At 36.5% G+C, this 12,578-nt stretch overlaps 1 protein-coding gene across 5 annotated transcripts in view; it reads left to right on the top strand.

The window, feature by feature from the left end:
* The window catches only part of LOC138701207 (transmembrane protein 47), a 564,207-nt gene that overhangs the window by 135,481 nt on the left and 416,148 nt on the right, over positions 1-12,578 (top strand). For all 5 annotated transcript variants that reach the window (XM_069827858.1, XM_069827860.1, XM_069827859.1 and 2 more), the window contains one exon: positions 12,024-12,099. In XM_069827858.1, the coding sequence (XP_069683959.1) occupies positions 12,024-12,099 (76 nt within the window). The remainder of the gene's footprint in view (positions 1-12,023; positions 12,100-12,578) is intronic.

Raw genomic sequence — 12,578 nt, 5'->3', positions numbered from 1 at the left:
ATGAGGCCTCATTTACAAGGGAAGAAATGTTTAATACTCACAATAGCCATCAAGTTCGCTGGAGGATAAACGTGTGGGCAGGACTGATTGACTGCAACATCTTAGTCCAGTACTTTATATCTGGACATCTGAATGACAGAAGCTATATCCTATTATTTATGAGAGAAAATCTGCCTGTCCGTCTTCCTGGAACACATCTCTTACGTGTGGTTTCAGCATCATGGTGCGTCTCGCCACTATTCTGAGTTGAATAGGAAATATCCAAGACGATGGATAGGTCGGCGGAGGATCTGTATCTTGTCCCCCGAGATCGCCAGACCTGAATACACTGAAATACTTCGTTTGGGGTCCCCTCAAGGAGCTGGTGTACAGGGTTGTCCCGGAGGACGAGGAAGATCTCATTCCTCGCCTGCATGCGGCCGTTGCTACTGTCAGAGGAGATGAGGTGCGCAGGGCAAGCCAGGGTGTTGTGCGTCGAGCTAGGAGATGCCTGGAGATGGATGGTGGACATTTTGAGCTTATGTTGATGTAGAGCCCAGTTGTCCATACTGTATTATCGTATGTATCATAGAAATAAAAATCACTATTAAACCTCTTATCGATTTCAGTAGTTTTGGCAATGTGCTTCATTTGACCGACAAATTCTTTGCGATATCTCCGAAAGTATGGATCGTGGAATGTTGCTTCCTATACTTAAATTAATCAGTATAATGTACTCAATCCTTCAGTGCTCTTATTGGACGTCATTTTTCGTGCACCTGTATACAGAGTGAACCGAAGTAATATCATTAATTTCAGGGAGTTATTCTTTGAGATATTTCAACAAAAAAAAGTTTAAAACAATTTCGTTCGACTTTGCTTCCTTTTCGAGATAAAAATTGTTTTGTATGAAACATTTCATAGCGTGTTTTGGAAAAGCTATTTATTTCATTCTCAATATGCTCAGTCAGTTTAGGAGAGCACTGTATTATAATTAAGCTGCGGATTTATGCCTATATGCCTATTTTAATCCTTAACCTGAAGGCGGAAGATTTTAGGTTACATATCTATTTTAAGACATTGTGAGTATTATATTCGAATTCTATAGTGCCTATAATTGCCTATTTCACTAGTAAATGCCTATGTGCTTATAAATGCCTAAAAGTTGCCTAAATATCCGTATTATATATTATACTTGAATTTACTGACTATTCTATCGATATTTTTTTAATCTGTAATTTGTTTCTTTTTTATCTAGCAGAGGGAAGTGATATAGAACTATCGATAATTCTGTGTGTTACATTTTACTGCCACCAGAGCGCGGAGAAATCGAATAATTTAAAATCAAGCAATAAGAAAAAATGTATTTCGAAAGCAGCATGAATCATTGTGGTAGTTGACTAGGATAGTTGTCTTAAACTGTGTATCCGTTTTGTGAGTTTGTGAATTAAGTATGGAGTTGATTTTTCTGCTGTAATACGTAAAGTATACCGTAGAGATATGCCAAAGCAAAAGTTATCAGAAGCACTGATTGGAAAATACATTGACATGTCCACACCTGTGGAGTAACGGTCAGCGCGTCTGGCTGCGAAACCAGGTGGCCCGGGTTCGAATCCCGGTCGGGGCAAGTTACCTGGTTGAGGTTTTTTCGGGGTTTTCCCTCAACCCAATACGAGCAAATGCTGGGTAACTTTCGGTGCTGGACCCCGGTCTCATTTCACCGGCATTATCACCTTCATATCATTCAGACGCTAAATAACCTAGATGTTGATACAGCATCGTAAAATAACCCAATAAAATAAATAAATACATTGACATTACTGCGTTCCCACTGGTTTGGTCCCCAACTGATTGAAGTATTGCCCCATCACTTCATGTGAAATGGTAGGAAGTTTCTCCCAATTTAAGAACATTCTTACAGACAATAGACATCAGTTCTCATTATAACATTTGGACGAATATTTAATTTTCACTGCCATAATGACATTCCTATAGAAAGTAGTGTATAATGCTATGGTCGTGTTAGCCATTGAGAATTAGAAATTTGTTAGTGCCTTTTTAAATGCCTATTTTGCCTGCCTATTTCAACTGTTTTAGTGCCTAAAAATCCGCAGCTTGATTATAATAATAAATGATTGAAAGAATTTTAGTTTTGCCTTTAAATGTGCTGAAATTTGATCGGAACAAACGTAACATTTTAAAATTCCTTTTCAGGACGAAAAATCTTTCTCGTTAGCTACGTGAGGAGGTGATGTGTTATCAAGATGAAACCGAAAATTTTTAATGAGATAGGCAATATCACTACGAATTTTCGGTCTCATCCAGATAAACAGCCGAAGTGGGTTTCGAACCCAAATCCAAGCACAGCCTCAGATCATGGGCCCCGTTCGTTATTTCGGAGCTACACCGGTGACCTTCGGCTTTCCTGGCAGAAGATCCGAGTTCAAATCTCGCCAAGTCGAAGTGGAATTACTTGTGATGAAAGCTGATATAAACCTTTTTCGGGGATCACACGTTCCTTCTGCATTCGTTTCACCATTTTTCATTTCATTAACATCAATGAAATGAAATATATGGGAAATTACACTGTCACTCTGATATGACAACGCCTCTGATGGCGGTAGACGCAAGAAAATACTCATCCATGAGACTTGGACGTGGTTCATCAGCATCAGACGTCGAAATACGTCACATTTACATTTTGCGTTTCATCGTTAGCCACTTGGATCTCTTGCTTTCCCTTGTTATTTATTCAATAAATAATGGTCTCGAAGCAGATATTTATTTTTTCGTTGTTATTTTAATTGGAAAACCTTTCTAGTAAATTGACGATAATATTTTACATATAAAGCACATAGATGCTACGCCAGCAAAATCCTCTATAAAATACATTTTTATGGATGACATTTAAAATGGTGCTGTTACAGTAATTCAATGATAACGGAGTGTGAAAAATATTTGCATCGACAGCGAAATCATCGTAACATTTAATTACTTGATATTCTTAACGGTTTAGAATGCCAATTAGCAGTGATAATGAGAAATATATCCTTTCACTCATACGTGTTTAAATTTACACTTGCATTTAATTTTAGATTTGAATTTATTTATCGCATAACAGAGGAAATGGATCAATAAATAATCCATTCCAAGAATTGGCGTATGTCTGCATCGCTCAGCAGTTCTCTTCATTCCAATTGATTTCGACACAATATTAAGTATATTTCACTATCGCTGGAAGTGACAAGATTAATGGAGTTTTGCAGTGGGCAATACTTATATGCGTCATGCAAATCAAGTTTGCTAAAAGAAATTAATTCTCTCTGGACTGGGGCTCAAGTTACATGTAGTCTATCAGACTTTGTTTAGGCTACATGCTAATTTTGTTTGTTCATCATTCAAATACTTTGGTTTGTTGATCATCCTTCCTATTGAATTAAAAGTAACTAGAGTTTAATCACTGAAAGTTTGAAAGAGATCAAGGATGCTGTGGATCAAATTTTCCCCTGAATACTTTTGTTTCCATTCCACTTACTGGATATCAAATCACTCAACTGATCCTCAACACTCTAGTTAAGTGTAGAATTACCATTTCTGTACTTGCGGGTAGAAATCTTATTTCTCTGTTTTAGTTTTATTGCTTGCATTGCTTTAGGAAGCGATTAAATTGTGGGAATTACGGGGTCTCGAAGAAAGGCCGGTTTACTTAAAGTGTACCTATTAGAGGTGAACAACGATCGAGAAAGCAAGACTAACAGCGCCCTCAAAGCCGAAAACCCTCACGACAGTATTGCCTATGTCGTTGACTGCTTGTGAGTGAATCAAGCGAACGTTCAAGACATCGGGAGTGATCAACTCTCGAACCTCAAGCAATCTTGAATCGTTACATTTATTTATACTATACTGAACATTTATCTGTTTTGGCAGCTGTTATAGCTACAGTGCGATCGAGAAGTCTCTCCGCAGTGTTTGTGTAGCCATGGTGTAGCCGAGAATCCACTAGGCAGAGAATTCATGTGCCAGCACTGGCCACTCAGCATATGATGGACTGGGGATGTGAGGTTGTCAAACCGGAATGAATGGGAGTGTGTCAACTTTCTACAGAATTACGTGCCAACGTTCCACAGGATTACTAGAACTAATGGAGCTGCGGAGAGACTTTTCGATCGCACTGTATATGTATAAACACTCAATTAGCCTATTTGAAACATCATCTTACCTTTCAGTATATAATAATCCGTTCCCCAATCTTTATTTAATTAGTAGGCCCTTATTAAAAGGTTAGGAATTTTTTTTCGTATGTTTGAGATCAAGTGTACAATTAAAAAAAAAAATAGGTTCCTCGTGACTTTCAGTATGACCCTCGTAACTAGAAATTAACAGCGTCGCCTAACACCTAATTTTTTTTTTACGTTGCATGCTTTAGGCGAAGTCCCGTTTATAGTTCACTGATCCTAGTTTTTCAAGGTCTTCTTTGGCTTTTTTTTTGTGGTTTATTATACGATACTTTATCAACTACTATGTTTATCTAGCGTCTGAATGTTACGAAGGTGATAGTGCAAGCGAAATGAGACCAGGGTTCAGCGCTGGAAGTTACTTAGCATTTCCTCTTACTAGGTTGAGGGAAAACCCCGGAAAAAAACTCAACCATGTAACTTGTCCCAACCAGGATTTGAACCCGGGCGTGCTCGTTCCACGGTCAGGCATGCTAACCGTTACTTCACAGCTAGTTTTTTATTTGGTTATTTAACGACGCTGTACCAACTATTAGGTTATTTAACATCGATGAGATGGCCGAGGATTCGCCGTAGACTACCTAACATTTGCCTTACTGTTGGGAAAACCTTGGAAAAAACCTAACCAGGTAATCAAGCCAAGTAGGAATCGAACCCACGCCCGAGGACAACTCCGGATCGGCAGGCAAGCGCCTCAGCCGACTGAGCTACGCCTGTGGGCCTTTAGGCTTGTTGTCACTTGGTGTGTGCCATGTGGTCTTTTTCTTTGGCGACACAGAATCGTAACTTAATTTTAAATGTCGGAAAATGTGGTAACAAATTGCGACTATTCCAGTTTGTTTAAACATAACAATAAACAATTCCATTGCTGTATGAGAAACTAAATTTGAACAGAATGTATAGAAGAAATGTTTCTCAACATGGCTATAGATAAATAATTAATCGGAGTTTTTCACTGAATTTAGATAATGTTTAAAATGGCGTTTTCTCTCTGATCAGACTTTTTGTTCAGTAATCTTTCAGTATAAAATAACGAACAACGTAAACGCGCGCGTTGCTGAAATGTTCATGATTTGTTAATGATGTTACATTTGTGAGAAATTGAAGTGCTCCTTTTTCCCCTGTATATTCTACTAGTTTTTTTTTTTGTGGTGTTTAACAAACAATTTTGAAATGAAAAATTATGTTGTAATATTGGAAAAAATGCTAATGTTTAGGGCCGTATATGAGTGCAAAAAAAAATAATTAAAATATTAATGCAAATATACAATACTTATTACGATATTCTCTGTAAAAATATAGCTACACCTAGCTTATAATTGAACATACTTAACGATAGCTAGACATTGTAGAGCAGCGGCTATCAGCACACTGCATCCTCGGGCTAGCGTTACTTACCCGCGGAGAAGATGTTGCACTATGGTGCATCCGTGGCTGCTGGCGAGTATGTTCTCTACCTTTTCCTGCTTACGACGGGGCATATCACGTTGTTCCGCTTACCCTTTACCCATTTCAGCGAGTGCTGACGACCACTGTTATAGAGGAAGAAAAGAACCTGTTTGTTAAATTTTTGGGGTTTCCCCAACTAAGGCGAATGTCAGGTAAACACATGGTAAGTCCTCGGCCTCATATCTTGCAATACCAGCTTGCTACCAGCAATTCTATTAACGTTAAATAGCCTAGTAGTTGATGCAGTGTCGTTAAATAACGGATAAAGAAAATCAAATTTAGGTAAAAAATTATGCAACTGGTTGTGGCGTTTTATCCAGTATATATTGTCATAATTGGCCTGGGTAACGCAGTCGGTATAACGCTGGCCTTCTCTGCTCGAGGTTGCGGGTTCGATCCCGGTCCAGGTTGATGGCATTTAAGTGTGCTTAAATACGACAGACTCATGTCAGTAGATTTACTGGCATGTAAAAGAACTCCTGCGGGACAAAATTCCGGCACACTGGCGACGCTGATATAACCTCGGTAGTTTCGAGCGTCGTTAAATAAACATAATTTAATTTTAATTTTATTGCCATAATAAGGTTTTTTTATACTAAATATGAGCTTCAGAAAGCAAATATCAGTAGGAGTATGCTTTCCGGTCTAGAAACATGCATTCATGCATGCAAAATATTTTTACATCAAAGTATGCATTTGTATGTTTATTAAATGTGATGTAAAACTATCGACTCGACTGTAATATTCATGTAAGCCTATTATCACATTTTTGTATTTGCAAAATATATTTTACGTATAAACCCAGGCAACACCAATGATATTGCACGATACTAAAATGTTTATTTCGACTTGAGAGTGGAATAGTCTATTCTCACCAAACGTCTAAATTATGTTTTGTGTTTTGCTTGCAAAACTTGGGTTTCCAGAAACGGAAGTTTTCTCGAAGTGCACTCTTGGAATAACTTAAACCGCGTAATGTAAAGTTTGTGCTTTATTGTACGACCGCCCCCATAAGGCGTAACAGAGTTGGTTTGTCTGCAGTGGCGTGCTCCGCTTATCTTTATTCAAACCGCTCCCACGCGTCTGTATCTCATTTCCATCCGAGACTACTGGACCAGTAAATTACCTTTGAAAGCTGACAGCGGCCCAACCTCATGCGAGGATATTTACGGAGGATTAGGGGCAATGAATTAAAAAAATTGCTCATAAACATCTGATGCAACACCCCACATACCTAATGAAATCTGTTTCGCGCCGATACTCCTCCCCTAACTGCCGTCTGTCATTTAACTCTATGATATCCGCTAGTTCATGACCACAATATGTAAGCTCTGCATTACAACCTTTGAGATTCCCTTTTTTCACTTGTGCCCTCCACGTATGGCAACCTAATGTACACAAATCATCGAAAAAAAAAATTACACTGGTCCCTCCCACATATGATAATGCAGAATACATAAATCACCGGTGAAATAGCTCGTAAATTTTGAACTAGTAATATATTTGTAAGTGAATTGGAGGTGTGCAATTAAAATTTATTTTGTGGTATATTTCATGTGTATTAGCGAAACCGATCTAGCAAGTCATGAAATGTGAGAATGCATCCATACATGCTCTATATTTTAAATGATAGCTAAATGACAGGTGTGAGCAGTATGGAATGAAAATAAATGCCAACAAGACAAAGAGCATGGTCATAGGTAAACTTGCGAATCCTAAATGAGGCAGTAGAGCAAGTGGACAGCTTCAAATACTTGTGATGTACTATAAGCAGTAACATGAGCTGCTGCCAAGAAGTCAAAAGGAGTAAGATAGCAGTGACAAAGGAAGATTTAATAGAAAAAGTATCAACTTCTGCGGACCCCTGGAGAAAGAACTATGGAAGAGACTAGTGAAGTGCTTTGTGTCGAGTGTAGCATTGTCTGGGGCAGAAACATTTTATTTTATTTATTTATTTAACCTGGTAGAGATAAGGCCAATAAAAGCTAGACAGTTTATTGTAAACGTTAAGAAGAGAGAAGCATTTCTTTTATTGATTAAATAAAAATTAAACCTACTCTACGCAGTAAGAAAATGCTTAATAAGCTTGCTTTTGAACGCTACTAAATTCCGACAGTCTCTGATGTCACTGGGTAGGGTATTCCAAAAGCGCGTGAGCGAGATTGTGTATGATGATGAATACGATGATGTCTTATGTGTAGGTATGGCTAGTATGCGGCTATTTTGCGTGCGTGTGAAGAGATTATGATATGATGACAGGTAACTGAAACGGGAGGCAAGGTAAGTAGGTGTAGAAGTGTGAAGGACTTGGAAAAGGAGAACAAGAGAATGAAAATTTCTACGTTCGTTAAGCCGTAGCCAGTTTAGAGTTTGGAAGGATGGGGTAACATGGTCATTACGACGAAATGAAGAGAAGCGAATAGAAGCATTTGAAATGTGGATATGAAGAAGAATGGAACGTAGCTGTGTTGGAAAGAATGATGCTGAAACTGATCGGAAGAGGAAATGGAATTGGCTGGGTCACTGGTTGAGAAAAAACTGTCTACTGAAGGATGCACTGGAAGGAATGGTGAACGGGAAAAGAGTTCGTGGCAGAAGAAGATATCAGATGATAGACGAAATTAAGATATATGAATCATATGCGGAGACAAAGAGGAAGGCAGAAAATAGGAAAGACTGGAGAATGCTGGGATTGCAGTGAAAGACTTGCCCTCCGGTAGAACACTATGAATGAATAGTACTATAATAATAATAATAATAATAATAATAATAATAATAATAATAATAATAATAATAATAATTGAGGAATAGATAGAAATATGGAATACTATTAACAAGTTAGTCGTCCTGGGTAACGAAGTCGGTGGAGTGCTGGCCTTCTGTGCCCGAGGTTGCAGATTCGATCTCGGCCAAGTGTGCTTAAATGCGACAGATTAATGTCAGTAGATTTACTAGGATGTAAAAGAACTCCTGCGGGACAAAATTCCGACACACCGGCGACACTGATATAACCTTGGCACTTACGGTCGTCGTTAAATAATAATAATAATAATAATAATAATAATAATAATAATAAGTTACAAGATTAACAAAATTGCGAACTCAAAATGGCCTCTACTAAAAAAAAAAAAAGCACACAACAAGCATTCAGCATCTTCATTAAAATGTGTTTTCCCAACCGTAATACTGAATCCAGATGAATCGTCTCTCTCGTCTTTTCTCGAACTTGTTTTATGGTTTCTTGCATTGCATTTTCATTCCACTGTTTTCTAAGTTTGTGGGAATGTGAGGTTTTCCCTTCTCCTACACGTGCCAATATTAGTAACGAAACAAAACCGGGATGTATAGAAGGAATACTAACAATACTACTGTAGTATTTCATATTTGTGACACACTGATGTTGTAAGTCATAACCTCAAAACATATAATTTAAAAACGAAATCAATTAAAGATACATAGCTGAAAACTACCAGTAGATTATTTCTCTTTAAGAGTAGGGTAAAAGTTGGTAATAATATGATATGAGTAGTATTGTGGTAGTTCTTTTTGAGAATTTATTACACTTCTACTGAGCGAGAGTAGGACCGGTTTTGTGCAGCAACTTGTCCACGAACATTCCCTTAATACGTCGACGCAAAAAAAAACGATTTTCCTCTCACTCAGTAAAATTGTAATAAATTCTCAAAAAGAACTATCACGATATTACTCATAACACAATATTATCAACCTCTACCCTTTATATAATTAATATTTATAATATTGAGGAATAACAATGTATGTTCAAGGAAAGAACTTACCGCAAAAATTTTCACTTTCGACGAAAATACAATAATGATAAAGGTTTCAACATTTCAACTTCCAGCTAACCTATTCCCGCGAACGAGAGTATCAGTGCGTAGTATTTTGTAAGGTTTGCGCTAGAATACAACACGTCTCAGGTCGTATGTCACACTATTTCATATTTGTGCCCCTGTATTTGTAACACTTTCTATAATAATAATAATAATAATAATAATAATAATAATAATAATAATAATAATAATAATAATATAATTATTATTATTTATTTATTTATTTACTTATATTTAATGTGCTGTACAACAGCCAGTGGCCAATTACAGTTCAGCATAAAGACATATAACAAAAAACAATAGCAATGATATAAATTACAATAAAAGTACAGTGGATCATTAAAATAATGTCAGTTAAATGATATAATTGCAAATGAAAGACTGAACTCATATCAATAGTATTACAAAGATATACAAGATTACGAGAATATTATAATACATATCTAAACAAGAGACATAAATTAATAACAATAGATATAAAACGCAAAATGTATATACTACACAGTAAATGGATCCAAGTTCAACCCATGCAAATTAGCATATTTTATACATCTGCTGACCGGAGAGAGAGATTTAGAATTTCTATTATAAACATTTTTATGAAATCTTAAATCCTTAGCAGGAATACGAAGACTGATATTGCTTGTGAATGATTCACAATCAATATCACCCTTAATGACTTTACAAAAAAATAAATAATCAAGATCTTGACGTCTGGCAAATAAACTACAGCAGTTAAAATATTTACAGTTAATCTCATATTTATAAACATCGGAATTAGGTAAAAATCTATAAGAACACAAGGAAATAAATTTTCTTTGAATATTCTCCAATTTAGCCGAATCAGTGGAAGTAATGGAGTTCCATACAACAGATGCATATTCAAGCTTGGATCTGACCAACGTATAGTATACATTAATAAACACATAGGAGTAGAAAAAGAATAAGTTATAGATCTAATTAGACCAAGCATTTTTAATGAATGGGTATAAATATATTGCACATGATCATGGAAATATAGTTTAGAATCAAGTAAGACGCCAAGATCTCTAATACTATTTTTCTTAGTAATTAAGACAATAATAATAATAATAATAATAATAATAATAGTATTTACTTACTGGCTTTTAAGGAACCCGGAGGTTCATTGCCGCCCTCACATAAGCCCGCCATTGGTCCCTATCCTGAGCAAGATTAATCCATTCTCTATCATCATATCCCACCTCCCTCAAATCCATTTTAATATTATCTTCCCATCTACGTCTCAGCCTCCCTAAAGGTCTTTTTCCCTCCGTCCTCCCAACTAACACTCTATGGATTTCTGGATTCGCCCATACGTGCTACATGCCCAGCCCATCTCAAACGTCTGGATTTAATGTTCCTATTTATGTGAGGTGAAGAATACAATGCGTGCAGTTCTGTGTTGTGTAACTTTCTCCATTATCCTTTAACTTCATCCCTCTTAGCCCCAAATATTTCTCTAAGCACCTTATTCTCAAACACCCTTAACCTATGTTCCACTCTCAAAGTGAGAGTCCAAGTTTCACAACCTTAAAGAACAACCGGTAATATAACTGTTTTAGAAATTCTAACTTTCAGACTTTTTGACAGCAGACTGGATGATGGAAGCTTCTCAACCGAATAATAACAGGCATTTCCCATATTTATTCTGTGTTTAATATCCTCCCGAGTATAATTTATATTTGTTACTGTTGCTCCAAGATATTTGAACTTCTCCACCTCTTCAAAAAGATAAATTTCCAATTTTTATATTTACATTTCGTATAATATTCTCGTCATGAGACATAATCATATACTTTGACTTTTCGGGATTTACTTCCAAACCTATCTCTTTACTTGCTTCCAGTAAAATTCCCGTGTTTTCCCTAATCGTTTGTGGATTTTCTCCTAACATATTCACGTCATCCGCATAGACAAGCAGCTGATGTAACCCGTTCAATTCCAAACCCTCTCTGTTATCCTGGACTTTCCTAATGGCATACTCTAGAGCAAAGTTAAAAAGTAAAGGTGATAGTGCATCTCCTTGCTTTAGCCCACAGTGAATTGGAAACGCATCTGATAGAAACTGACCTACTGACGCTTGTTACAAATCCTTCAAATAATAATAATAATAATAATAATAATAATAATAATAATAATAAGAATATTAATAATAATAATAATGATTATGATGATGAGTATGCATAAAATAACATACTCAGAAAGCATATTGTGATGATTCAGACTGTCAGTGTTATAATACAATATAATACAATATAAAATTGTTTGGTCATATGACAAATCAATATTAGTAATATTGATTTGTCATATGACTGAAGAAACAAACAATTTTATATTGTATTATAACATACTCAGGAATATAATCAGGAAGAGGAATGAGACAAGAAAAACGAAAATCAGAACTATTTGCATGAATTTCCAGATAATTTCTTTGTGAAAGAATGATTTATTTTCGGATCTAGCTTTATAATACATACTTTTCTTTTAGTTCCAGGCGTCCGTCCGAGAGCAAGATGGCTCCCACTACTACCATAGAGACTGTCACAATCACCAGACCGCTCAAGGTAAGCTCTGTCTTCTTTGTTACACTAATGTTCACGTTTGTTCTTGGCAAGTGATGCAGGAGGAGCTCGTGCAGTCTTTGTATGTGAAAGAAATTACACGAAACATTTTTCACTTCTGATTGATCACAGGGGGTAAGTTTGCACGGTTGAAACGTCAAGAGCAGTGCCGACTGCTATAGGGTTATTCAGTACTTCTGCTTGTGACATAGTCGAGCTTAATTCAGATATTTATGATTACGAATTGCGAAAATTAATGGCTTTACACTTCCATAATTTTTGTTGCATGTGTAAGAGCCATAGATAGTATTATTCACAGAATTTTAGATTTGTATCTGTACCATAAATGGAGGGGGATGAGAAAATTTATTGTTCTGGGTGTGACCAAATTGTCCCGTAGTTTTACAGTTACGTGAAGGGAAGCAAATTTTCTATCCTGTATGCATTGAAGGAGACAACACATATTTTTATACATGCTTTGT

The sequence above is a fragment of the Periplaneta americana genome, chromosome 6 (genome assembly GCF_040183065.1).
Source record: "Periplaneta americana isolate PAMFEO1 chromosome 6, P.americana_PAMFEO1_priV1, whole genome shotgun sequence".
Classification (NCBI taxonomy): domain Eukaryota; kingdom Metazoa; phylum Arthropoda; class Insecta; order Blattodea; family Blattidae; genus Periplaneta; species Periplaneta americana.
This window is presented reverse-complemented; position numbering and strand designations above follow the sequence as displayed.